The sequence below is a fragment of the Halichoerus grypus genome, chromosome 12 (genome assembly GCF_964656455.1).
Source record: "Halichoerus grypus chromosome 12, mHalGry1.hap1.1, whole genome shotgun sequence".
Taxonomy (NCBI): Eukaryota; Metazoa; Chordata; class Mammalia; order Carnivora; family Phocidae; genus Halichoerus; species Halichoerus grypus.
The window spans coordinates 100,687,443-100,714,694 of record NC_135723.1 but is presented as its reverse complement, the minus strand read 5'-3'; the positions used below and the strand labels follow the sequence as shown (position 1 = coordinate 100,714,694).

Here is a 27,252-nt window from a genome sequence, read left to right as displayed (position 1 = left end):
GAGCGCGCGCGTGTGACCAGGTGAGAAAGGGAGGGCGCAGGAGGTCCGGGAAGGCTCGGTGCCCAAGGAGGGAAGGGGGAGGGGCGGCCCTGCTGGAGAACCCCAAGGCAGAGGGGAGGCGGTGGGGCCCGGCGTGTGCGTGTGTGCGCGCACGTGTGTGCGTGTGCGTGCCCCTGACTCAGCAGGGACGGCGGGCGGCCGGGGGTCGGAGACGGAGGAGGCGGTGGGGCTGGCCGGGGGATCGCGGGGCCGCCGGGACCCCGCGGGCACCCGACTGAGCCCGGGCAGGGGGCGCGGCGCATGGCGGGGCTCGCGGCGCCTGGGGGGGGCGGGCGGGGAGCGGTGTTGGGTCCCACGGACGGGGCGGGGCGGCCCCTCGCGGGCTTAGGGCGCCGGACCAGCACTAACGCGCCGGCCAGCAAATCTTTTGTCCCGGGCGGCGCTGAGCCAGCAGGGCTGCGGCCGGCTATATAGGGGCCGGCGGCGGGCGGGGCGCGCACACCATGGCGCAGCGCTCGGGAAAGGTGAGTGGGCCCCCCCCCCCCCCCGGCCCGGCCCGACGGTCACGGACGCCGCCCGCGCGCGGCCCGACGCCGCCGCCTTCCGCTGCTCCTCGTCCTCGGGAGGCAGGGGCCAAGCTGTGACTTGAGGCGCCCTGAGCATCCCAGAAACCTGAGCGAAACTGGCAAAATTTCCTACCCAAACTGGGCGGCCTGGCCCCGGCAGAGGGCCTCTCTGGTGTGGGAGGCGGGACGGTCCCCGTCTCCCACGGCCTCCAGCACCGGCTCTGGGGGCGGTTTGAGGGATCTTGGAATCCGGTGGGCGACCGGATCCCCCTGAATCTCTCTGCGCCACCGACCAGACCTGTCTTGTGCGGGAAGGTGGCACCCCCATTTTCTGCTCCCTCCCCTAGCTAATGTGGTGCGGCCTTTGGTCTCCAGGGGCTACGGTCAAGGGTAGCGGATGAGAACATTACTCAGTCTGCACAGGTTTGGTTATGCTTCAATAACAAACAATCCCAAGAGCCCATCATGCCCCTGCACACCTTCCCCAGGGCCCCAGAGGGACCCAGAGAGCTGGGAAGTCACACCCTGGCTCTCACAGCTTCTGCCCAGGGGGCCCAGAAGGGTAGTCATTGGTGACAGGGCAAGTGATTACAGCAGTTACCAGTCCCTGGGCACCATTGTTTGTACTTTGCCAGGGCCCTTCTAGGAGCACAATTCTAGAAACCCAGAGAGTTATTGCGTGGTTGGAATTTCACGCTCCGTGGCAGAAAATGAACTTTGGGGCCCATAGTGTTGTGTAGTTTAGGGACAAGGAGAACCTGTCAGTGTTACATTGCCATAGGATGCTGTGAACTGACCACTGAGTTGGCAGTGTTCCAGCTCTGACACATGCCTGTCACCCAAAGGGGTGGCCCAGTAAACAAAGGGATGAGTTACATTGAAAAAGCCCCCTTTTTAGCCATTAATCCCCACACCAGGCCCTGACTTGGCTCTGTTGCATTTAGCCTCTCCCGCTAAGGGGCCCAGTCCCAGGAACCTGACTTTCTGGTAATTCAGTGTTTGGTTATGATGGTGGGTTGGTGGGTGAAATGCTTTCTTCTAAAAACACTTCCTTGGATGTTATGATTTAACCATGAACAAAAACTGAGTTTTAAAAATGCAGTGAGAGGATGCCTGGGTAGCTCAGTCGGTTAAGTGACCGCCTTCGGCTCAGGTCATGATCCCAGGGTTCTGAGATCGAGCCCCGCCTCAGGCTCCCTGCTCAGCCGGGAGCCTGCTTCTCCCTCTGCCCCTTCCCTTGCCCATGCTTTCTCTCTCTCTCTCAAATAAATAAAATCTTTTTTAAAAATGCAACGGGAGTTTGAAAAGAGCCTGTTTTCAAATGGGCCCAGGGACTAGGGGGACTCCCTGTCCCCAAATATCTTCTGAAATTAGTCTGCTCAACTGTGAGCCCCCCAGGGTGGGGAGGGCCAGGCCCTGGGTCTGACCTCAACCCACCATCCATGCGTTCTTTCACCCAGCTAATGGTGTTGAGCACGTACTGTGCACAGTGGGCCTGGGAATCAGGGTTCAATCAAGGGTGTTGGACACCAGGTGTCTGCTCCCAAAACTGAAAGGAGAGAAGCCCCTGACCCCGAGCCCTCTAACCTGGCCTTTCTAGATCATCCTCTTTGAGGGCAAGCACTTCACCGGGAGGAAGCTGGAGGTCTACGGGGACTGTGACAACTTCCAGGACCGAGGCTTTATGAACCGGGTGAACTCCATCCGTGTGGAGAGCGGCGCCTGGGTCTGCTTCGATCACCCCGACTTCCGGGGCCAGCAGTTTATCCTGGAGCATGGAGACTACCCCGACTTCCTCCGCTGGAATGGTCACAATGACCACATGGGCTCCTGCCGCCCCATAGGAATGGTGAGTGGGCCTCTGGCTGGGGGCTTCCTGCTAGAGGGACTGAGGGTCGGTGCTGCTCAGACATGGGACAAATAATCTGGGAGCATGGCCCTCCCAACTTTAAGAATTAGGCTAAAGCCAGGCTGATTTGGGCCCGGGGTATCCACCCATGCAGGTCATCTTAGAGTGCTTTTCAAGAGACTTTGATGCTCTGACCGTGGAATGACTGAAGGAGGAGGCCTAAGTCACTAGCCAGTCCTCAGGAATTTGGGGGCAGGTCTCCTGGAGCCACACAAGTGGCCCGATGTGTGTAGGGAGAGCATATGAGGGGTGTCGCCACCCGTGGTGAAGGACGGTTCATGTCTAGTTGCCCTTACGGGGAGGGGCTGGTTTGAGGACCGAGCATTCCTATTCCTTTGGATTCTCCCAAGTTACACGTGCAACTGAGCTGCTGGAAGGTCCACATGGTCAGGTGGGAAATGGCTGATTCCTGAACCAGATTCTCACCGGAGTCTCAGCCGTGTGTCTGCAGAAGGATCTTTCCCTGGACATGGGGGCCAGGCGGTGCTGATGAACATCTGAGGAACCCCAGGGAGGGAGCCTCGTGTGTGTGTGGGGTGGGGGGGGCTCTCTCTTTTCTACACGAGTTACAAAACCAGCTGGGCTTTGGCATCTCAAATTGTAAGAATGCTTTCTTAGTATTTCCACCAGGCCGTAGACATTTGGAAAAAGGAATTAACATGGCTGGCTCTGGATCTTGCATAATGCTATTTCTATGAAAACTCTCCTAGGTATTTTTTGAATGCTGTTCTCCTAAGAGCTATCCTTAGGGCCAGCTGTGATGCAGACCCAGCCAGTTGGGAGCTGGCCCTCCTCTGTCTTCGGAAATGCAAGGAATCTTATAAGGGGCTATATACTGTCATCCCAGTGAGCCAGCAGGGATTTCAGCAAATGAGATCTGTTATTTGTTTTAGATTTTTGGCTTCCTGTTTTAATAAAAGGTTCTATTACAGTTTGTAAAATATTATCATATAAAGGCTTGCCCCTGGCCTGAGGCCCCAGGGTGGGGATGACGGGCAGAGGAATGCGTTGGGGTGGCTGGGACAGGGGTCCCCCAGTCAGGGCGCTAGAAGGGAGCCCCGTGGCCCAGGCCCTGGTCAGAGCATGACCAAAGCCTCCCAGGTGGTCTGGCCCTCTCTAACCCTTGGATTCTTGAGTTGAAGAAACAGGAGAGTGAACTGGTTCAGGGGCTTGGAAGCTTTTTAAAGTGATAGAGCCCTTTTGTCCAACCAGATCTCAAGGTGCCAGAAAACGCAGGGTGCCGTGTTGATCCTTGTGCTGGGGTGGCGGGCCCTCACTGGCCCCCCAGTGCAGGAGCTCTTGGGTGCCCGGAGCCCTGGGCGACTCTGACTTCCTGGCCACACGGGGTTCTGTGTAGGGGAGGGAAACTCAGTGCCGTTTGCCATCTTTCCTCTGCTCCCATGGGGCCCACAGCACGGGGAGAACTTCCGCCTGGAAATCTTCGAGGGCTGCAACTTCACCGGCCAGTGCCTGGAGTTCCAGGAAGACTGCCCCTTCCTGCAGAGTCAGGGCTGGTCCAAGAACTGCGTCAACGCCATCAAGGTGTACGGGGACGGAGCGTGAGTACAGGCCGCAAGGCCGCGGACCACAGCCCAGCTGGGCCCTGCACAAGCCAAGTGTGGGGAGGCTGCAGGGTGGGTCAGACCCCAGCAGGGGGGGCAGCCTGGCCCCTGCCCTGGAGGCCCATTCCCTCCCTCAGCTGCCTTCTCTACCCCAGTGGAGCAAAGGGGGTGGCTTCCTCCATGGCTCAAGAAGGCCTTCGTGAGGACACGTGGGACCACAGTAGGAGCAGAGGTAGGGAGGTACTTGGCAAACTACTGGTTCTCTATGATTGGACTGATCTCATGGACTGTCCTCTGGTCTACTCGAGCCAGGGGAACCCTGCTCGGAGCCCTGCCCACCCTGCACACCCCTTACTTACCCAGCAAAATGGACCCTTGAATTGGACCTCTCCTGCCAAGCAGGCAGACCCCCAGCACGCAGGCCTCCCAGGGGGATTGACGTCATGGTGGCTCACTTCCGGTGGACAGGCTGTGGCCAGGGGGGTTTTGCCCAGGAATAGAGGGGCTTGTCTGCCCTCCTGCAAGAGAGTCGTCAGAACCCCGGGCTAGCCTGGCTTCTGTTGGCCTCTGCACACTTGGTTCTTTCCATCAGCCGTAGGCAGCCTGTGTACCCATCAGACTCAGCCACCATATCTTCATGGTGGCCATCTCCCATCTCCCATCCACCGAGCCAGTGGATAGCGTTACCTCCTTTTACAGAGGAGTTAGCTGAGGCTCAGAAAGTGACCTTGCCCTGCTTCTGAGTGGTGCAGCTGGGACAGCAGCCAGGCGTTTGGCTTCAAGTCAGTGTCCCTGGTCTAGAGCAGAGAGCCTCCCGAGACCTCAGCCCCATCCCGTCTGCAGAAGAGCCCCACTCGGGCTCCGGGAACATGGCTCCTGTCACAGCAGCTAAGGGATCCAGCTGCTGTCTGTGTGTCTGAGGTTTGGGATCAGGGAACACCTCAAGAGGTTCAAGACAGTGGTCACGGGAGAGACTGAATGAAGATAGTGGCTGAGCCAGAGGAAGAACTGGACCCCCCCACCTTTCCTCGGGGCCCCCGACCCAGCGTCCCAGGGCAACTCTGCTCCATTCCTGCTATCTCTGTCACTCTGGCTCTATCAGGATTCATTTTGTCACATCTGCCTTTCTCTGCCTCTTGGAAACCCCGTTTGCCCTAAGTTGATGGTATCCAGGGATCTGAGGGATCAAATTCCAGAACAACAATCTGCCTGGAAAACTGCTGGCCAAATTGTGTCTCAGGAGGCCGAAGTCACGCCTTTGCATGGAAGGTGTCCTGAGACTCTCGCTGCCACCCCTACACCCACCCTGGGGGACCCCCGGGGCCTCTTGAGAAAAACGGTGGGAAGGTAGGAGCTAAGAGTTTCGACCACAGGGGCACAGAGTCTCCTGTAGGCCTCGATTTACCCAAGAGGAGATGGAGACTCAGCGGCTGCGTGTGGCCAACCCCACATTTGGACCCAGGGCTCTGCTCTCCTCCCCACGAGCACTCACCCTTGGCCTCCTGTGACTTTAACTAGTTAAGAAAAAGAAAGAAAAAAGTAAGGAGAAGCTGCTCAAAGGTGATGGCCTGGATCACGTGGTCTGGTTGTGACCTCCTTCAGGGCCTTTCCTGGGGTCTGATGGGGGCCTCCAGGCAGGTCTTCTTACCGCCTCCCACATACTGGGAGTTGCTTTGCGCGGGTTCCCGAGTCAGTCCAGGATTGACCCGTCCCCACAGACCCGTGTCCCGGAGGGCATTTGGAGGGAAATGTGCCACATCACTCTCCTTACTTCCTGCCCCCCAAGGGCACAGTCCCTGTGCTCCTGTGGATGGGCCATGCCCCCTCCTCCCTTCCTCCTCGTGCCCTGTCCTTGCCCAGAGTCACAGCCCGGGAGGAGAGGTTTACTGAGGAGGCCCAGCCCATGGGTGTGGGGAGGTTGGGGGCCGGGGAGGGGGCAGTTCGGGCACAGTGGAAGTCAGGGCGCAGGGAGGCTGGGGGCGTGGGAAGGTAGGGATAAACCAGGTCGGCCCTGAGCGACCCTGCAGCTCACACGCTGGGCCTCTCTCAGCATTCCTGACCCCTGACCCTTGTGCAGACCCACCAGGTACCAGATGCGGAATCAGGATGGAGAAGGGGGCCCACGGTGACAGGAGAGGGGAGCGCTGGGGAAGCTGCCCTAAGCAGGCGACTCAGTGGGCTGTGTGGCCTTGGGCTGGATGGGCTCATAATTTCAGAGTCTGTGTCTCAGCGGGGAGAAAGTTCCTTCGACAGCAGAGCGCTCTGGGGTGGGAGGGCCAGAACTGTTAGGGCCACAATGGGGGTTCACTGCAAAGACAGAGTCAGAACACACCATGGCGTGGGCCCGGAGGGACCCCAGCAGCCAGATCCGGACGCGTAGCCCCGCTTTGCTTCCCACGGCGAAAAAGCTGTTTTCTCTCCGTTCTGAGGGGAAAGGGAGCATCAGAAGTGAGGAGAGAGGCCGGCCTGAGAAAAGGCGGGTGGGACAAGTCAGGGGCAGCTGTGGGCCGCTCTCCCCCGACACCTCCACCCCCCAGCTCAGGCTCCAGACCCCAGCTGGGCCAGGAGAGGGGCGGCCTGGTGGGAGGTCTTCTCTCCCTGCTCAGCCGCCCCGGGCTCACCTGGCCTCCCTCTGACCCCAGGTGGGTCCTGTACGAGGAGCCCAACTACCGCGGCCGCATGTACCTGGTGGAGCGGGGTGACTTCCGCAACTGCTCCGACTGGGAGGCCCACAACGCGCGCATCCAGTCGCTCCGCAGAGTGGTCAACTACTACTAGCCCGCCAGGACCCGGGCATGCCTGGGGGGCGGGGGCAGCCCCTTCCGTCCCCCACCCTAGGGTTCAGACCCTAGGGAATAAAAATCAGAGAAATGAGAGTTGAGCTGGCCTGAGTGATTTCTCTGCCCCTCCCTGACATGGGGCAGCCGGTGGAGCACCCCAGGCCCTGGGCAGGAGGCTGCCAGAACTTGGGGCAGGGAGCTGGGGGGACCGGGAAGGGCGGTAGGGGGCACTGTGAGCCACCCATGGGGGAACACGAGAGCTGGAAGGGATCTAAAGGTTACGGAGTCGAACCCTTTCCCTTCACTCTTGAAAAGCCCATGCCTAGAATGGGGAAGGGCAGCTTCTGGTCCCAGAGCAAGCTTCCGGTGGAGCCAGGATAGGGCCCAGGTGCTTCCTCTGGCCCGGAGCCCCGGACCAGTTAGGCAGTTAGGGCGAAGGGGGAAGAAGTGCCGGGGGTGGGGGAAGGCCCCGGGGGTCTGCCGCTGAGGCCGCCTCCACCGCTCCCCCCGGCTGTGCCTCTCCCTGACTCAGCAACTTGGGGCTGCCAGGCCATGTGGTCTGCTCTGCAGCCAAGAGCCTGACCCAGGGTTCATGAGTCTGGCTCTCCGGCCGATCTTGGCCTTGGGGTTTACCGGGAAGGCCCCCCTTAAAGGATGGGCTGGACCCGAGGGACACATTGCCCCTTATATCCTGTACTGGGGGCTTGGAAGATGCTCGAACACGTGGACTCGGAGGGAATGGAGGAGGAGACTTGGAAGGAGCCTTTGGGGGGCTGAAGGGAGTGTGGCACATCACTCCAGCCCCCAGCCTGCTCATGAGGCGGGGAAGACCCAGGGGCTGGGCTCCCTTCTCCCCCCTGGGTGAATCCATGGAACTTCTTTGTGGCCTGGGCCCTTTCCAGGACACCGGGTCCACCGTGTGGGGGTGGGCTCAATGGAGGGGAGCACTGCCCCAGGGGCGGGGGGGGGGGGCGGGGAAGAGCCTGTCCTGGAAGGTAGTGGGGTTTCTGGGAATAAGAGGGTCCTCGCTCGCGACACCTCCCCACCCACACTTCAGTGTCCAGCCTCCCCTCCCCCATGAGAGGATGAGAACCTGCTGGACACTAGAAGTGGCCCCCTGCCTGAAGGCCCTCCCCCCAACCAGAATCCTGAACCACGGAGCAGCCTGGACTGACCCTGGCTGTTCAGATGGAGATGGAGATGCTCCTTCCACGTAGGTCCTCTCCTGTGGGCTGGGCCCCTCGTGGAGGTGGGGACCCCAAAGATGGCTGTCTATTCCCCACAGCACTGGGACCGAGGGCCCTGGCTGGAAGAGGGATTGGGGACTGCAGCAGCATGAATTGTCCCCAAGAGTTCTGACCATTGGCTCAAGCTGTGGTCCTGCTTTCCAAACCCCCACACTCTGTGATCCCGGGGTCCCCTGCCCCCCCCAGTTTGCCTCTTGACTGGCCACGCAGGCTCCCACCCCCTCCTCACCACACATCTTGTGTGTTCTTTTCCCAGTAGGAGCAAGGATTCCCCACTGGGAAGGTTCCCTTCAGGCCGGCCACTCCCTCAGGACCCCTATGGGAAAGTACTTGAACCCTGGGATTAATACGTAAACTGGAATTGAGCTGTGGACAGGCTGGGGGTGGTAGGGGTGGAAGCTGGAGTTTAGGGAGGGAAACAGGGTCCGTGAAAGAAAGCCAGAAATCTCCGGGGTTGGATTCTGCTGAGGGTTCTGAGTGAGGAAGAGTGGGATGGTCGTCCCGGTGGACTGTGAGGGTGCAGTTGCCCTATTTCCTAGGTTCCACCCCTACGCCCCATGTCCTCCACTGAGACAGAAGTGGAAAAGGTGAGTCATCAGGAGCTCTCACAGTTCACCCTGGGCAACGCCTGCCAAGATCTGGGTGGCAAAGGCATAGGGGACCCACGAGTCTGCTGGGGGACCCCTCTAAGCAGAGGTTACACCACTGGGTGACCATCCACCTGCCCAGGATGGGGAGGGGGCTGCCATCCTGCCATTTGTATGTGGGGTCCGTGAGGGGTGCGCCCTGCACCGAATGCCCCAGTCCACTCCCTGCAGCCCAGAGAGTGGAACCCCAGAAGCCCCTGGCACTGTGGGACTGAGGGCTGCCAGGTGCAGACCCTCTCCATCCAGACCCTCCCTCCTGAGAAGGCTCAGATCATGAACTTGAAGAAACCACCACAAACCGACAGCAAACCAGTTCCCATCTCTAAGCCTGGATTGAATCAACTTTTAAATACACCGTCACTGTGTCTGAGTTGGGAAGAGCCTCTGTAGGAAATCATACTCTTGTTTTTTCATTTCTCTGCCAGTTTGTTCCAGGAAGTGGGACTTTCTGTGTGAAGACAGCCACACTGGTCTCTGCTTGTGTGGGCCCTGCCCACGGCTAGGACCCTGTCCCTGCTCAGCTGGCCCCTCAACCCTCCACCCAGGTCTGGACTGGCCCCAGGCCTTTAGCGTCCAACACCCCTTTACCTGCTGATGGTGATGATGACCACTGAGCATTTATCGAGCTCTGTAAGGTTACTTATTACGTACACTAATCCCGAGATTATAATACTCCTATCATCACCCCTGCAAATGAGATAGTTTAAGCAACTTGCCTGAGGTCACACACAGGATTCAAACCCGGATCTGGCTGAGCTCTCTGCTCCCAACCAGCCTACTACACTGCTCCACACATTGGCGGGTTGAGGTGGATTTTACCATCGTTAAGGTAAGCGTCACTCCACCCGGTAGCAACCACACGCTCAAAGCACCATCCCCTGCACTCACCCACACTCCCTGTGACGGGGCGGGAAGGGAAGCAGGGATCCTTACCCTGGAGCGGGGCATGTGGGGAGAAGCAGGACCGGCCTTCTGCACCCACGCTGTGAACTGGGAGCAAAGCAGCATAGGCAGACTTGCTGCGTAACAAATACCACCGCTGGGGGCGTCTAACCCTGTGGAGGCTGGAAGTCCAAGGTCAAGGTGCCGCAGGGAGGGCTTCTCCGGAGGCCTCTCTCCTTGGCTTGAGGACAGCCGCTTCCCTGTGCGTCCGTGTATGGGGACGCCAGTCACTTTGGATTAGGGTCCACCTGAACTACCTCATTTTAACTTAATTGCACCTTTAAAGATGCTGTCTCTAAATAGTCACATCTGAGGTTCTGAGGGTTAGGACATAGGAATTTGGGGAGGCATACATTTCAGCCCCTAACACAAACCAAACAGCCTCAGGCCTCAGTGTCCTGCTCTGTGAAGTGAGTGCAAACCTATCTGTTGTTCCAACTGTATACAGTTGTAAAAACCGAGCAAGTAACCCGTGAGAAGGTGCCGTATGAATACGGGTCCTTGGTAGTAACCCATGTGCGCAAAGTCACCCAGTATGTTGGGACACAGGGAGAAGCAACTGTATCTTGTGGGAGCACTAAGAGCCAGTACTCCCTCCGATGTGACCTCAGACAGGCCACTGCTCCATGCCTCAGTTTCCCCTGCTGCACCCCCTCCTAGGGATTACGTGAGAACTGCTGATTGAGGAAGCCCTCCCACGGGTCAAGTTCTCCAGAAGCCTGGCGGGGGCGGGGGGTGTGTGTGTGCTGGAGCCAGGCCTAGCAGCCCCTCCAGGCCTTCCGGAGGTTTCTCTTGAACTTGTCCCCTCTCCCCAGTGCTGGGGAATATCGGCACCTCATTAACGGGTGATTTAATGCTTCACCGAAAGGCTTGTGCTCCTGGGTGACCTCCCCTCAGCCCAGCCCCCTGCTCCCTAATCTGTCAGTAAATCTGCTTTCTCTATGGAAGAGGGAAAACAAGATTCCCACCAAAGTGCTTGTGGGCAGGATTGTAATTTGTCTGAAGTCGGTCCAGGGGGTTGGTAGACCGGGGGCCGGGGTGCCTTCTGAGGAGAGTCACACATGCTTCACATACCTCTGTCCCCACGCTGCGGTTTGGGAGGCCGGGACTTCCTCAGAGCCAGCCCTCCGTCCGCAGCCCGCGGGGGACCCGCTGTTCCACAGGCCCAGTCAGACCCCAGGAAAAAAACCTTCCCTTTGAAGACGCAGATGTTCCCTGCCTGCAGGGGGCTGGCCCAGGGGTGTCCTGTTGGCGCATTCCTCCACCCCCTGCATGTGACCCAGCTGTCCCCTGTGTCCTTAGGGACTCACCACAGTCTCGGCTGAGGGCCTCCTGTCTCTGCCGTTGCTCCACCTGGATGAGTCCCTTTAGACCCCGACATATCTTTGTTCCCCTCCAGAAACCATATGAGGTTTCCATTAAAACCTGCGGAATGAGAGACTTTTCAAAACGTCGCTCCGGAGTTCCCGTTTGGGCAGGTGGACACGCTCCGGGGAGGATGGTGGCGATGGGTGCACAGCGCGGAGACGTGCCCCGGGCTGCGGGGCTGAACGCGGAGACGTGGTGCGGGCGGGAAGGCTTAGGTTCTGTATGTGCGACCACAGAACACACACAAGGCTAGCTCCTCGTTGCTGGGGTGGTGGTTTGGATAGGAGAGACCCCCCCCCAGATTCTAGAGGACCCTGGGGTGCTCCCTGCCCGCACCGCCCCTGACCTGAAGAATCCATCCCCTCGCTCTTGATCTCCTTTGGTTCCCCATCGAATGCGGAGGGAACGGAAAGTGCATGAGGCAACGTTCCTTCCGCAGGGTGGCTCGGGACGCCGGGGTGAGACTGGGCTGCACCCCAACTTCCGGAGCCCCAGCCCCTGCTCAGCCGCACTGGTGTCTGGGGGCAGCCTGGCGACACAGGAGCAAGTGACTTGCCTGCAGTCTGTGAACCCCGGACGTGTAAAACGAGCATTTTTGTAAATAGGCTCTTAGCTCCCCTGCTGCCTGTGGCTAAGCCCTCTTTGGAATCAGTGATTGAAAACATCCCGAAGAGTCCAGCTGACGCTGCTCCTTGGCATGGGCTCCGTGTGAGAGGGGGCCGGGGCGGGGGGGCCTCCCTGGAAACTGAGACCAGCCCCTTGCTCGGGGTGGGTGGGGGCTGGCAGTCAGAGCTGAGCACCCTGCTCCTGGCCCACGCATGCCCAGCAGCCCCCCGGACTGCCCGCTCTGGGTGGAGCGGAGGGCGGGGGCCCAGTAGGGTGAGCCATCAACCGGGAAGGAGGGTCCCTGTTCAACCGGAGTGGGTTTGGCCTTTGTGTAGGACTGCTCTCATTGGGGATCAGAGTTCACTGGGCAGGAAGACCAAACCACACCCTCTCTTCACCCGTCTTGCCGGGCCCCCAACATCCAGAGCAGGGAGCCCACCACTTGGGGCTGAGAAAGTCGTCTCCTGGGTCCCTTTCCCATAGAGGATTTGGGAGGCTGCACTGGGGGCCAGACCTGGGGAGCATGGGGGTCACAGCTGGGCCCAGTCCACCCTGGGCCCCAGGATTCCTGAACCACGTGGACAGAAAGGGCAGCAGGAACAGGCACCACCCAGGAAACGGGACTACTGGCCAGAAATCCTTTCCTGAGGCTGGCCATCATGAGCGGAGCCTCCAGAGAGAGCAGCCCCCCCACCCCCAGAGGGAGCACTCAAGTACCTCTTTATACATCAAGGAGACTGTGCATCAAAGCCAGGGGGTGTCCATCTTATTCAAAAAATAAGACAGAAAAAGTCTGTGAAGACATCTTTGAGATTTTGAAAAAGGTAGAAAAAAAAAAAGGTGAGGCCAGGATAAGGTTAGCATCCACCGTATGACATGGGGTACAAAGTCCTGATTCTTTGCTAGAGCAGGCCTCCTGACTGGGTCCAAGCAAGCAGGGAACAGCATCGGTGCCATGCAGAGTCCAAAAGATTAAAAGAAACCACTTTCCCAGAAGGAGCCAGCCATTGCTGGGACTCAGGCCAAGGAGAAATTTCTTCCGTGGGTCCTCAGGACCTGTGCTGCCATCCACAAGCAGCATCCTCAACATATCCCTCTCGCAACAAAGATAACAAGTTCCCTAGGACTTTTGCTAATAACACCCCACAGGGCTAAGCTGATGGCATCATGCCAAAGTAAACTTTCTGTGGGGGCGAATATTTTCGCATTACTTGTTTACATAGGGACATGTAGCTAATTCTCGGTGAATCTAATTGGGCTGTTAAAGCAGGACTCGGCCATCCTTCGTTATCAGTATATACTAATCACAGCAACACAACTAATATTTATTGAGCAATTACTATGCCCAAAACACTGTGCTAAACCATGTTTACATGTGATGAGCTGGGCATGTTATTCTCTCTCTTTTATAGTTGAAGAAATAGATTTAAAAGATCATCGTAACTTGCCAAAGTCACACCATTGTTGCAAAAGACGCAAAGTGCCCCCAACAGTCTGACTCCAGAGCCCGCACCTGACTCCTGCCTCTGGCCTTGCCGCACTGGCTTTCCCATCTTTCTGACTAAACCTGTATGGGGTCATTATATACAACTGAAACGGCTGTGTGCTGTTGAATATCAGTATTTTCTTTTAAAACAATGCTGGTCAGAGACCCACTAAATTAATTACACAATCCCCAATGGGTCATATTTCTCTAGCCTGAAAAACAGTAGTCAACAAAGACTTAAGGAGATGTGACAGACATTGTAGACTAGCTAATCCAATCCCGGTCCGCTCCCCTGGCCTGTCTTCACCAACACATCTGGGAAACCAGCTACTCTTTTCCCTGCCTCCCTTTCATGGACATAGCTCTGGGACACAGCCATGGGAAAAAGCTCTGGGCAATGAGATAAAAGCCAAAGACCGTTAAAAGGACTTCCAAAAAGTTTTTTGCTGTCTTGATAAAAGGTCCTTTCCTCTGGCTTCCTGCCTGGAATGAAGATGTGATGCCAGGAGCTCAGGCAGCCTTCTTGTAATCATGAGAGCAAAGCAGAGAGAATCTGGCTCCAGCCTCATTAAGGTGCTAAGCCAGGGTCAGCAACCATCCTTCTTGTTATGTTAGAGAAATTAGCCCCTATTTATTTTGCCAAGCTTAGGTTTTCTTTTTTGTTTTTTTAAGTTTTTTAAAAGATTTTGTTTGTTTGTTTGTTTGTTTAGAGCATGAGCGGGGGGGGGGGCAAAGGGAGAGGGAGAGAGAGAATCTCTGGCAGACTCCATGCTGAGCAGAGAGCCTGACATGGCACTTGATCTCATGACCCCAAGATCTCAACCTGAGCCAAAACCAAGAGTCAGATGCTCAACCGACTAAGCCACCCAGGCGCCCCTGTCTTAGGTTTTCTATTCTTACATCTGAAAGCATTCCTAAATGGTAACAAACAAACAAGCAAACAGGTAGTTCCTAATATGGACATAGTTCTGTGCTTTGTATCTGGTGAACTATTAAGAACTTGTGGGGCACCTGGCTGGCTCAGTTGGTAGAGGATGTGACTCTTGATCTAGGGGTTGTAAATCTGAGCCCCAAGTTGGGTAGAGATTACTTTAAATAAATAAATAAAATTAAAAAAAAAAAAAGAAGAAGAACTTGCAGTTGGAAATACCAAGACAGATTTTTTTTTCCAGGACCCTGGGATCATGACAGGAGCCAAAGGCAGACACTTAACCGACTGAGCCACCCAGGCACCCCAAGGTTCTAGAACTCTTGAGAACATCTCTGCTCTGCAGCAAGTGGGCTAATAGTGTATTCAAAGGAGGGAAAATATGTGACTTAGTATGTATCTGTGGCCTCCTCGCCTTGTCTGGTGCACTCCAGTCGGCTAATCTTCCTGTGGTGTAAGCCACTGAGTTTGTGGTACTTGGTGTTGGCAGCTGCAGGCAAGAGATCCAGAAGGAAAGCACTACCTCTGGTGGAGAGTGGCAAAACAATTAGGTTACCAGCCGTGGCCAGCTGGAACCAGGTGCCCACTGAGGCAGAGTCTTGAAGGACGGTACTGTTGCTATCGTAAACAATTTTAAAGGGATGCAGAAGGCAAATGCCATGGTGGAGATTTGCTTCTAGAGCCCTGGGTATTTGGATACGCATCAAGATTAAATCTAGTAATTTCTGTGAACGGGCTAAAGATCTCACTGGAAACAAAGTTTGGAGACTGGTTCTGTAGGTTGCTACATGAAAACATCACTTGTGTCCACAAACTACAGGTCTTTCCTGTGAAATTTCAAGCACTAATGAGAGAAGAATGAGAGAATGAGACCCCCCAGAAGGTTGGGGGGATTTGGAGGACTTGGAAAACCCCCAAATCCATCGAGTCTTTAGAAACCCTCCCCACTCACCTGAGGAAGATGCTCCTCCCTTGAAGGAGAAGTGAACAGTGTTCTTGCCGCTCTCCTCATTGTTGCCTGCCCAGTGATGGGGTTTCAGCTTGTACGCCGCAAACTAGAGGCAGAAAAGCAGAAACAAAGCAAGGAGAGAGACACCAGAGAAATTGCAGGGGTTCACGAATTTACATCATCAGAAATTTGGAGAACATGGGAATGGATTTTGAGGGTACTTGGCCAAGAAGGAGGAACACGATTCCGGATCCGATTGAGGTTATGGAGAAGACGATCCTGGCTTGGGGACTGTGGTCTATGTTCTAACAACTTAGTGGACTGGCTGAAGCCAACTGATGGCATTGAAATGACACAGAAAGGCTAGGAACCCTTGCATAACACAGAGGATCAGGTTCTAAGACTGTGGGAGACAGGAATGCTGAGTTGGATCCACTCATGTGTACCCACCCCACCCACAGATTCCAACCCCCCCGCCTTGCCACAAGGAATAAGGTGGTGATGGAAGTTCCAGAATCTTTAAAAAGGCTGTCTCTACTGGTTGTCAGGGAATGCTAACAGGAGGGGCTGTGATGGAAATCTGGTTTCTGAGGGGGTGGAGGAGCATCTGCTGGGAGGTACGGTGGGTCGGGCCTCAGAGTGTAAGGCAGGTGTGGAGCTTGGTTCTCTGGGAGTCCTGTTACCTTCCAGGATCTTGGGCTCTGGGTGATTAACGGGGATCTCCCAGAGTTAAATCACTAAGCAATCCACCATAGTCGCCCTTGACCTTCAGGGTCAAGAAAGTGAAGAGAGGCCTGTTTTGAGGCAACATGTGAGAGATTCGCACAATTCCCAGACCTGCTTCTTTGGAGTGGGAGGACCACACACCTGAAGGAAGGGAAGACACCTGCCACAATGTCGCAGGGGCCTCCTGTGACTTCTTCCTAGTTTTTTAAAGTTGGACCTTGGGTCATTTCCTCAGATGAAGATGCAGGGGGAAGGTAAATAAATACTTAAACTTTTTTTAAAAAGATTTTATTTATTTATTTGAGATAGAGAGAGAGAGAGAGAGAGAGAGAGCAGGGCCAGGGGGAGGGGCAGAGGGAGAAGCAGACTCCCCGCTGAGCAGGGGACCCTGGGATCATGACCTGAGCCGAAGGCAGAGCCTTAACCAATGGAGCCACCCAGGTGCCCCTAAATACTTCAACTTTTAAGGGGCCTAGAGCACCACGTGTGAGGATGACCAGCAAAATGCGGCGGGGCCTCGCGGGAGAGCTACAGCATTGGCTGAGGGGTCTATGCCGACGCCCAGGGGGACGTTGCCCCCGTGCAGGGATAGCCTGGAGGTGTAGAGATGTGGCCCACGGCCTGAGCTCCAGCCCAGCCTCCACTCTGCTAGCTGGGTGAGCAGGGGAGAGTTACCTAATGCCTCTCTCTGTGTCTCCATTTGCCCACGATAAGATGGGATGTTAATAGTACCTCTTCAAAAGGTTATTATGAAGGGGCACCTGGCTGGCTCTGCTGGGAGAGCCTGCGACTCTTGACCTCAGAGTTGTGAGTTCAAATCCCCACATTGGGCATAGAGATTACTTAAAAAAGAAAAAAAAGGTTATTGTGAGGATAATGAAATAAAACATGTAAAGCACTTGTAACACATTCTAGCATATTCTAAGTGCTCAATAAATATTACTGTTACCATTCTGATCGTCATACTCAGCCACAAAGATAAACAGGACACAAAGACAACTGTATGCAGGAGGGCCACCAAGGACTCAGTCCCCTCGGGAACAAAGATTGGGGTCTCCACAATCTCACCTGGCAGAGAGAGGACCCAGGAGCTAGGGGACCAGCAACAGGTCATGGGGACAGATGATTCAGATGTCAGTTCTAGAAATAAGAATGGAAGCCTCTGCCCTGTATTTCTTGCTCACTGGGTCACTTGCATCTTTAAGATGTTTTTCTCTTTGGGGGCGCCTGGGTGGCTCAGTCGTTAAGCGTCTGCCTTCAGCTCAGCTCATGATCCCAGGGTCCTGGTATCGAGCCCCACATCGGGCTCCCTGCTCTGTGGGAAGCCTGCTTCTCCCTCTCCCACTCCCCCTGCTTGTGTTCCCTCTCTCACTGTCTCTCTCTCTGTCAAATAAATAAATAAAATCTTTTAAAAAAAGATGTTTTTCTCTTTGTAGGTAATATAGGCTTTGGTGTTTGATTTTATTTCATCCATAGGTTGTAGGATATTAAGCCAATATGTAGTTGAGACGTGGACATACTCAGAGTTCTTGGACTCAGAGACCAGCCACCCTATTACATCACTTCAGAGCTCTGTGGATTGTCACCTGTCGGGAATGGGACAGTGTATGTGTGGTTCACATGGGGCAGTCACTGTAAAGTAGAGCATTTGGGGACTGGGACCATGGAAAGAAGGGTGTTTGTGTGTGAGCTCTGGGCAGCCAAAGGGTAGACTGCAGTGACTTGGGGAACCCCACTAGGATTGCTGATGCTGATGAGGCGGAGGTCACAGGGTACTGCTCCCAACCAAATTAAACTCAATGTAGACAGTTAACTTTTCTCTCCTTGGAAATGAAATCTGGTGCCAAATCACACCAGGAGAGAAGCCTGGAGCCAGGTCAACTTGTAACAGCATCCTACGGACAAATTCCATGAGTTCCAGCTGCTGAGACCCCAGCATTTCCCTAGTTCTTTCCTTTAATCTGGATGCTCATCCCTCCCTTCACTTGATATCCTTCTGATAAATCCCCTTCTCCTGCCAATTCGCTAGCTTCAGTTTCTCTCACCCAGTCAAAGAATCCTGACAGACACCAGCTCGCTCCCCCTCTCTGCTCCCAGAAAAATAAAGGCAGGTACAGAGTTAGCGGCTCAGCTGGCCCTGGCTTCCATTCGGAAACACACGAAATTCATGTAAAATACCCATAGTAGGATTAACAACTCCAGTACGCATTAAACTTGGCTTCAGAATCCACACAGAGAACAAGCAAATGCATCATTTTGTGGGCAGCTAGAAATCTTCTGGAATGAGTGAAAGCAGATGCTGCTAAACTAGCCTCCCTCGTTGTCCCTCCTAGTCACACACACACACACACACACACACACACACACACAAGAACAGGCACGCATGCACACACACAATCTAACCAGGATGCCTTGCTGGGTCTGATGAGAATAAAAGCCGCTGGCGAGAGGAGAGATGCCCACAAGCAGCATGTCTGAGATCTCTGCAGAGAGCAAGAGTCTGGCTGTCGGCTTGCTCATCTCCATCCACAGAGAAATGCACTTAGCGAGGAGCCCACAGATCCTCGTTGGGATATTCAGGGAAAGGCACTCTTGCCAGACCTTTGCCTGAGATTTCTCTCCAGGAAAATTCAGTGGCATTGGAGGGAAAGGAATTACCACAAGCCTTCTATGTCTTAGGCACAGAGGGATGGGCCTGCTCCTTTCAAGCCACTGATTCTCTTGCATTTGTGAAGACAGATCATTTAGACGTGGTGCCTAATAGACCTGAATGTCCCACTCACTGAATGACTTTGTCTACTTAGCCTCGCTAGGCCTCATTGTCCTTCTCCGCAGCAAAATCAAAAAGATAATATTTATCAAGAGAAGTTGTTATGGAAGTTAAACGCTATTAAACAATGTGTAATCAATCGCGCCTGCCTCATCACTGTCACTTGATTATAGTGAAATAACATAAAAATTCCAGTAGCGTAGGATTTCTTGTTTAGTGTTTGGGGAGGATAAAATATGTAGGAAAGATTGCTGCCAGCCTTGTAAATGACTACTTTCGTTCTGACGGTCGTGGCGAATGCAGAGACCTGGTTTTCCGTCTTCATTATCTGTTGCACGCAAGATGCTGGTGAGCAGTGTGAAGGGGGGGGGGTTAGTTTCAGGGAGTGATTTGCCGAGAGGCGTTAGCAGATTTGGCCCGAAACCATAAGCCAGACATGGTTGTTGCCGGTACAGTGAAAGGTCGGGAGTCTTGGGAAGGTCTCTCTGTCCCAAATAGTCCTCCCTCTGCCTTGTAAAGACTGCAATCTGGAATGTAGGGGAAAAACATATTTCCTTTTCTTTGTTTCAACAGCAAATGGTAGCTCAGAAATTCCCCTTCAAGAACTGTGTGCTATTCCTGTGTCAGGTATGGAGGGACCCTGACCTGGGGGCAGAGAGGGTAAAAGGGGTCAGACCGGGACCCCAAGGGAAGGAGCAACTGGACACCCCTGGAGCAACAGCCTGAGCAAGGGTCTTCTGTCTCCCTTGGATTTTCTTCTGAGCATCTGTATGGCCGACTGCCCATCGGTCTTCATACCTGGATGTTGCCGTGGCACCTTCAAGTTCACAGGTCCTAAAAAGAACTCGGGATCAGCCTATAGGAGCATCTCCGGACACATGTCACCAGCCTCCCTCTACCCGGTCTTAGCATAGTGGAGACTCCCAGAGTCCTCCCTTCCTGCCTGCACGCACCCAGTTCCTCAAGAGTCCACCTCTAGAATACTTCACGGGTTTCTGCCTTCCTCTCTCCTGCTGCATCACACCCCCCTCCTGCCTCCTTTCAGGCCGCCTCTACAACTCCAAATCCCACTGCAACACGGCCCCCCACCCCTACACCCTTCACTGGTGCTGGCTCCTTAAGCTCAACAGCAAGCTGACTCCCAAGATTAGGGAAAGAGTGGATTTCTCTGGTTAAGACGCTTGGAGAATAAATTGTCCCATGTGTGGAGAAAAATGTCCCATTATGGGGTTTTCTTTCGGAGTCTGGACATAGTCAGCCATTGGGAGAAGGTCTGGTTGTCGAGATGAAGGCTAGCTTTCTAAAGCTACCTTGTTCCCTCACCCCCCCCCCCCGCCACCCCCCGCCTCTCGGGAAACCCTGCTACCTTTAGGACCTGGAGGATCCGAGGGAGGGAGGTGTCACCCCTCCCCGCCCCCCGCGAAGCAGGCACCGGAACAGCTCTAATGGGAACCAGCAGGCATTCCGGGAGGGCTCGCAACCCGGGTGTGGGATTCCTGCAGAGACCTCAGGGGACCGTCAGAGGCGCTGGGGTGCGATGGGGGTGGGAGAGGCTGCCGAAAGATGTTGGATCAGTGGGTGGGGGCCCCAAACCCCCAGCACGAGAACAGCGGGAGCCCGTCGCCTAGGACCCCGCGGCCGCTCAAATGGGTGAACCTGACCTCTCCGGGAAGCCCCACCGCGCCGCTCTTCCCTCGCTCGCCCGCCACCACCCCACTTACGCAACTTCTTTAGAATTCGGGGTGTATGTGTAATTTCCCAGCGAGAGCGGACTAAGGGCGCCCTCCAACAAGGGGGCCGCCCCAGAGTCCCCCGAGAGCCCCTCTGGCAGGGTCCTCAGGGCTGGGAGCCAGGAGCGGGGCAGACTTGCCCGGTAGTGGCGCGCAGCCGCCGGCCCGAGTGAGCTCCGGGGCGCGCGCGTCTCAGCCCCCGGGACCCCGCGGCCACCTCCTCCGCCTCGCCCCGGCCTTCGGTCCCGGCACCGGGCAGCGCGGAGAGTCGCACGTGGGCCGGTCCCCGGCGTCCCCGGGGAGGGGGGCAGCGGGGTGGGGGCTGGGGCGCCGGCCGGAGAAGTGGGAGGGGACAGGTTGGGGGGTGGTCTCTGAGGAGGAGCCAGGCCGGACTGTATTGTTCCACACTCGCCGCCCCCAGCGCGCGGCGCCGGCCGGGGAGGGCGCGCGGGGCGCGGGGCGCTCGACTTCCCGGGCTCCCCCCGCCGCCGGACCCCGCGACGAGGCCCGAGCCTTCCAGCGCGCCCGGAGCCGCCTCTGCCGGGCCGTCCGGGCTCCGGGGCAGGGCCTGCTCAGGTGGGGCGCGGGGAAGGGAGGCGGCCGGCGCCGGTGGGGCCGGGACTCCGCTGCGGGAGCGGGAAGTCCCAGCGGGCCGCCCCCCGGCGCGCAGCCCCCGCGGGCCCGGAAGCAGGGGGGAGGCGGCGCGGGAGCGCGGGCCCCCGCCTCACCTCCGCCGCACCCCGCGCCCCGCAGGACCATGGCCGCGGGACGCAGCCGCCGGGAGCCGCCGCGCGGATGCCGGGGCGCCCCTCCCTAGCGGGGCGCAGCCACCGCGTGTCCCGCCCGGCCGTCCGCATGGGGGGCGGAGGGTCGGCCCTGAGGGTCTGCGCCGACCACCGCGGGGGCATCAACTGGCTCAGCCTGAGCCCGGACGGGCAGCGCCTGCTGACGGGCAGCGAGGACGGCACGGCCCGGCTCTGGAGCACCGCGGACGGCCAGTGCTGCGCACTCCTGCAAGGTAGACCCTCCTGCTCTGTCCTCCCCGCCCGCTCGCCCGCCTCAGACCTCAGCCCTGCGGCCCGCGGACCCTGCCCTCGTGGGGGGGCGCTCGCCCGGCCGAGCGCGCGCGGGGTGGGGTGCCGAGCCCGCCGCCACCGGGACCGGTGGGCCGGGGAGCACCCGCGGCGGGGGGCTACCCTCACCTGTCAGCCCGATGCAGGAAATCGGTGCCATTACAGCGGCTTTCACGACAGCCCGGAGTGGCACCTCTGCGTCCTCCTTGGGCTAGGCAGCGCCTTCCCCCGCCTCTCACGGCCCGAGTGGCCTGTGGCCGGACATTTCCTCCCGGAGCCATTGTGGTAACCACCAGCGCTTGTGACGTGCGGGCGGCACTGAGCACTGCCGTGGGCAGCCCTCACACTGCTGGTATCCCGCTCGTGCAGGCAGGGAAACTGAGGCAGGACGTAAGTTGCCCGGGGTCACACAGCCTGTGGGCGGTGGAGTTGAAATTGGAACGCCCCCCTTCCCCATCCGGCCATTCTGCTCTGCTCTCTCTGCAGCCTCATTTCTTCTGCTGGAAAATGAGGGGGTGTGGGGGAGGGATGGACCAAAGTTTCTCAAAAGGGCCTTGTTAAACCAATTTCGCGGATTTGGAAACATGATTCAGTGGCAGGAGGCGCACATAGTAGGCGTACAGGTATCCCGCTCGTGCAGGCAGGGAAACTGAGGCAGGACGTAAGTTGCCCGGGGTCACACAGCCTGTGGGCGGTGGAGTTGAAATTGGAACGCCCCCCTTCCCCATCCGGCCATTCTGCTCTGCTCTCTCTGCAGCCTCATTTCTTCTGCTGGAAAATGAGGGGGTGTGGGGGAGGGATGGATCAAAGTTTCTCAAAAGGGCCTTGTTAAACCAATTTCGCGGATTTGGAAACATGATTCAGTGGCAGGAGGCGCACATAGTAGGCGTACATGTTGTTTTTTAAAAGTTTCACAGATGCATACATGCTGGTTTAGACTTGTGTACTTAGTCACTGGAGGTGGACTATTTCCTACCCTGGGTCCCTGTCGCATGCCTGCAGGGCCGGCTGAGGCCCGTCTCCTCTGCCCCTGGTGTTGCCTGAGCGGCAGGTACAGCCGCCTGAAGCACAAGGCTCTCCGCACTGCGGTTATTTATCGCCGCCTGGGTTTTTTCCACCATAATCGGCAAATCCCGGGTGGCCTCCCCAGGCCTTCCAAATCACGTAGGCACAGGGAGTACAAATCAGCTTCACGATTGGTTGATACTGACCCTTTTGGGTTTTTATTTTTTAAAAGATTTTATTTATTTGACACAGAGAGAGAGAGCACAAGCAGCGGGGGCTGGAGAGGGAGAAGCAGGTTCCCCGCTGAGCAGGGAGCCCGATGCGATGTGGGGCTGGATCCCAGGACTCTGGGATCATGACCCCAGCCAAAGGCAGACTCTTGAGCCACCCAGGCGCCCCGACCCTATTGGTTTTAAATAAAAGCAGTATGGTAGATATTTCAAAGCCCAGAAGAGATGAATTTTGTACTGGGGGCGGGAGTGATACGGGAGAATCAGTTACAAACTAACACCTTCCTCCTGCCACCCCCAAAGTCACCTCCAAAGTCACACAGATTGACAGGCACTGAACTGAGACTGGAAGATCTAAGATCTGTCCAACATTTATAATCCAACTGTATTGCTTCCCAAACATAAGACTCATCTGGAGGGCTTTCAGAAATGTCAATTCCCAGGTCCCAGTTTCAGTGAGCCCCTGGTGTAGGACTCTAGAATTTGCATTTCTAACAAGATTTTGGTTCCCTGCTCTGTGGGAGGCCTGCTTCTCCCTCTCCCGCTCCCCCTGCTTGTGTTCCCTCTCTCACTGTGTCTCTCTCTGTCAAATAAATAAAATCTTAAAAAAAAAAAAAAAGAATTTTCATAGACAGAAGAGATAGAAGTAACCTTTTCTTATCCGGAAACCGCACTATTAGATTTAACTTGAAAAAGAGTCTTTTTGGGCGTGCAGTAGTCCTTGCGTGACCCCCCAAAGAAAGCAAGGACTTTTTTGTATTAGTGAAATAGTAATAAATGTCTTAGCATTTGTTTAGTATTCTATATTTTATTAATAGCCCTCAATATACTTCTTGATCCATTATTATTAATACTCAAAACTGTGAGGTAGATAGAATTGACACCGGTTTATAGATGAGAATGGGCAGGCACAGATTTATTTACCAACACATGGAGTATTCTAAGTGTTTTCTAGATACTTAGCCTGTGAGGTAGGTTCTGTTGTCAGCATCCCCTGAGATTAGAGTGGTTATGGGTCTTGCCCGAGGTCACACCGCAGGATTGCATGGATGGCTTCCCCCCCTCTAGGGGGCTCCTGCTCGCATCAGGACAATGCTGTAGGGCTGATCAGCTGCAGCCCAGATCCCCGGGGGTCTCCTGACCCCCACGCCAGGCTCTTTCTACTTCTGTTGTGGAAACTGCCAGATTGGGGTGAGTGCTAGCGCCTGGTGCAGCTCTGGGCCCCCAAGAAGGCTCTGGAGAAGAGCCTGTTGGGGGGCCAGGCCTGCATTTCTTGGGCAGAGTGGCTGGAGTGGGCAGTTCCTGCTGTGCGTTCTCCTTCTGCACACGAGCTTCTTGCTCTGCTCAATTCCTGGGGGGGGGGGGGCAGATGCAGTTAGGGGCCCAAGACTTTTCTGTGAATCTTGCAGGGTTTTGAACGTTTATGCCAAGGGATGGGCTGGAGAGGAAGAACAGGGCAGTCCCCTGTGGGTGGGGGCTTGGTGGGCAAGTTGTCACCCTTGGTCCTGGAGAGCAGGCTGCGTAACCAGGGCCCCCCAGCTTCCCTCCTACAGAAGCTCTGCTTTTTCGGTAAATGGAACTGGCTTTCAAATGCAGTTGGTGAGCTCCAAGGGAAGAAGTAGGCTTACCTGCCAGTTATTCTGTAAAGGGAAGAATGATTTAATGGAATTATCCCTTCCCTCTCTTCTTTTATCCGTTGGATGCCTACTCATCTGAGGCACTTTGTTGGATCAGTGAGATAAGCAGCATGTCCCAAGGTGGCAGTCCTTGTCCTAGTCTGTTCCCATGTAGTAAGGGACCCAGCCTGAAGGTTCGAACCCACTGTAGCTGTTCCACGAGCGTCCTTGTCTTCTAACAGCATCTTCTAGCATGATGGGGTGCTGTTTTTAATTCTGTGTGAACAAACTGCACACTTCTACTTACTGCAAGCCTGCTGGTGCCTGCCCATCCTGACGACTCCTGACCCCTACTTGCCACCAGGGAGCAGGAGGGGCCGTTAATAGTCAAGAGCCCGGGCTCTGGAGCTGGGCTGCTTGGGCTCAAATCTCATTACTTAACTTCTCGTGCCTTAGTTTCTTTATCTGTGAATTGGGGGTGATAAAATAGTCATCTAGCCTTATGAGGTTATGTGTGTGTGGGGGGGGGGGGGCAGTAAACCAGTCAATAAATAGCTCCTGGCTCTTTCAGTGGCCTTGTCCTCCAGGCTCACATCAACAGGCCCGGACTGAGTAAGAGCATCTCCTCGGCACGGTGCCTGGCCAGCTCCAAAGCTCTTTGTCCTTTGCTTCTCACAGCCTGACTCCACCGTCCGAGGCTCCGAAGGGCTAGCCAGTCCTCCTGCGTTTATGCGGGCAGAGCGGCACTGGGGGGAAGCCTGCCCTCCTCCCTCCTGCTCCAGAGCCTTTGTCCCATTTGATTGTTGGCTTGACTGTGCTGGAAGCATGTGTTAGATTCGAAGATGCTGCCCCAGGGAATCCGCAGGTTGGCTAAACTGAGGGGCTGTGTGCACTTGAACTTCAGATAAGCAGGAACTCTGAGCTGGGGTAGTCAGGGTTCACCTCTTGGCCCAGGTGGGCCTGGAATGGACCTGGGACAATTTTCTAATAGAAAACATGTAGTATCAAATTTACCATCTTAACCATTTTTAAGTGCACAGTTTGAAGATAGTAAACATTGATAACGCACTGCCATTACCACTGTCCATCTCTAGAACTTTTCCATCCTGGAAAACTGAAACTGTGTCCCCTTCGAACAATGACCCCTTTTCTCCCTGCCCCAGCCCCTAGTGCCCACCATTCTGTGTTCTGCCTCTGAATCTGACTGCTCTGGGCACCTCATACAGGCTCATTTCACTTAGCACGATGTCCTCGAGGTTCGTCCGTGTTGTAGTGGATGTCAGGATTTCCTTCCTTTGGAAGGCTGAGTACTGTTCTGCTGTGTGCATTTTTTTGCCTATTCATCCGTCAGCAGACACTTGGGTTGCTTCCACGTGACTGTGGTGAGAAGGCCACTATGAGCTTGGGTGTGCAAACATCTTTTCCAGGCCCTGTTTTCCGTTCCTTTTGTAGATACCCAGAAGTGGGCTTGCTGAATCATCTCCTACATATTTTTTTTTTCAAAGATTTTATTTATTTATTTGAGAGAGAGACTGAGTGAGAGAGAGAGAGAGAATGCATATAAGCCAGGGAAGAGGCGAAGGAGGGAGAAGCAGACTCTCCGCCGAGCAGGGAGCCCGAGGTGGGACTTGATCCCAAGACCCTGGGATCATGACCTGAGCTGAAGGCAGACACTTAACCAACTGAGCCACCCAGGCGCCCCATCTCCTACATATTTTTGAAAGAGCATGTGGGGGCACAGGGAAGGCTCTCAGACATAAACACATCCAATATTAACTTCATCCCAGTCAAGGAAGAATTCCATCAAAATGCAGGTTGTTTTAAGCATGGATGTGACGGAAGCCCAGGCGGGTAACCCATTCTTCAGCGCTTCAGACGCCGCCGTCTGCAGGTGGTGAGCTCCCCGTGGGTGCGGATTGAGGGGGTCACAGAGGGAGGCCGGAGAGCAGCCTGGTGGAGGGCGTGGGCTGAGAAGAGCTGGGCTGGAAGGCCAGGCCCTGCGGTGGCACCAGCCGTAGGAGCATCAGCCTGTCCGGGCTGGGAGCTCGGGGCAGGAGGTTGAGTCTTCCGTGGCTTCGGCAGATGCCATTTCAGCCACACCTTCCTTGCCCGGGACGCGCCGGTGTCGCCGCTGGGGCTTGCTGGGCGCACATCCGGAGGTGGCCCCCGCAGGCAGGAAACAAAATGGCACCCTCAACATAGTAGCTCAAGGCGAGTTTGGTAAAGAGGCCCTTGCCAAAGGTGGCCATGGGAGGGGATCCCCCGTACCCGCGGCTGGTACCTCTCAGTGCTCCCGGACGTGGATGAGCCAGGGCAGGGGAGCATTCACGGCCGCCCGGAAATGGCTGTGGAGAGGCCTCCAGAGAAGTGTGACCGTGGCTTGAGGTTTGGATGGCCGCAGGCCGACAGATCCTGCCCCAAAGTCTCCTGGGCTCCCAGCTGTCTGAACCCTGTGGGCAGTGGGGGGATCAAAGAGCTCCCAGGGGCTGGGGGAGCCGCAGGGAGCAGGCTGGAGAAGAGGAGGGGGACCTGGACGGGCAGACAGAAGCCTTGCCAGGGACAGCAGAGGGGAAAAGGAGGCCCCGCTTTTCACGCGAAGTTAGTCAAACGAATGTTCCAGCTTGGCTGGTGCCCATGCCAGCCCACCTCTGCCGCCGCAGACCCCGGAGGGCCAGTGCCCTGAGCGGCGACTCCTGCTTGTGGAGGGGGCACTTCGACTCCGAGCCTCCAGCGAGTCCCAGGGTGTGCGGCCGGGGAGGCGGGGAGGGCCGACTGCCTTGGCAGAAAACCCTGAGCCTCAGCATGTCCTTTTGAACATAATAACTGCATCTTATCTGCATTCTTTATCCCTTCAAAAATGTTTATTTTTAGTTTGGCTTTTTTGCTTATTCTACACAATTCCAACAGCCCGTGGTGGTGCTGTGGTCCCTAGAGACAGGATGGGCCCTCCTGCTCCCCAGCCTCCCTCACCCATCCCTCCCCGGGGGACCCTGTCGTATGGTCTGTGGACTGCGGCCGGGCTCTGAGCTGGGGCTCGTTCAGTGTGGGGTGGGTGCCTGGTGAGCAGAGGAAGGGGCTTGTCCCTGGGAGGGCCTCGACTGCCGCAGGGAGC

General features: G+C 56.1%; 2 protein-coding genes and 1 long non-coding RNA gene across 13 annotated transcripts in view; 2 read left to right on the top strand and 1 right to left on the bottom strand.

The window, feature by feature from the left end:
- Positions 1–6,910, top strand: CRYGN (crystallin gamma N). 2 transcript variants are annotated; one of them, XM_036102086.2, is made up of 4 exons: positions 1–20; positions 2,167–2,415; positions 3,889–4,034; positions 6,680–6,910. In XM_036102086.2, the coding sequence occupies exons 2-4, from the start codon at positions 2,251–2,253 to the stop codon at positions 6,813–6,815; spliced, it is 447 nt and encodes a 148-aa protein (XP_035957979.1). In that variant the 5' UTR covers positions 1–20; positions 2,167–2,250; the 3' UTR covers positions 6,816–6,910. The 2 variants fall into 2 exon arrangements, with proteins under 2 accessions (XP_035957979.1, XP_035957978.1); XM_036102085.2 differs by lacking the exon at positions 1–20 and adding an exon at positions 347–524.
- Positions 3,942–21,643, bottom strand: LOC118542162 (uncharacterized). 4 transcript variants are annotated; one of them, XR_013442941.1, is made up of 10 exons: positions 21,419–21,643; positions 19,853–20,039; positions 18,120–19,320; positions 14,994–15,096; positions 10,964–11,078; positions 6,723–6,885; positions 6,121–6,503; positions 5,443–5,551; positions 4,397–4,555; positions 3,942–4,078 (listed from the first exon to the last, which is right to left on the bottom strand). It is a non-coding gene; the product is annotated as an uncharacterized LOC118542162 (long non-coding RNA). The 4 variants fall into 4 exon arrangements; XR_013442944.1 differs by lacking the exon at positions 5,443–5,551 and having other exon boundaries at positions 6,370–6,503; XR_013442942.1 differs by lacking the exon at positions 19,853–20,039 and having other exon boundaries at positions 5,443–6,503.
- Positions 19,952–27,252, top strand: part of WDR86 (WD repeat domain 86) — a 37,162-nt gene continuing 29,861 nt past the window's right edge. For 2 of the 7 annotated variants that reach the window (XM_078059758.1, XM_036102074.2), the window contains exons 1-2: positions 20,647–20,792; positions 20,970–21,234. In XM_078059758.1, the coding sequence (XP_077915884.1) occupies positions 21,012–21,234 (223 nt within the window). In that variant the 5' untranslated portion in view covers positions 20,647–20,792; positions 20,970–21,011. Of the gene's footprint in view, positions 20,019–20,642; positions 20,793–20,969; positions 21,235–27,252 lie in introns of those variants that run through there. The other 5 variants (XM_078059755.1, XM_036102070.2, XM_036102071.2 and 2 more) reach the window with 5 other exon arrangements.

Bases quoted from the DNA above. Each gene is read 5' to 3' on its own strand.
- CRYGN (XM_036102085.2), top strand. From the start codon at position 504: ATGGCGCAGCGCTCGGGAAAG. The intron at 525-2,166 runs GTGAGTGGGCCC...TGGCCTTTCTAG, and splicing joins TGGCGCAGCGCTCGGGAAAG to ATCATCCTCTTTGAGGGCAA. The intron at 4,035-6,679 runs GTGAGTACAGGC...CTCTGACCCCAG, and splicing joins AAGGTGTACGGGGACGGAGC to GTGGGTCCTGTACGAGGAGC.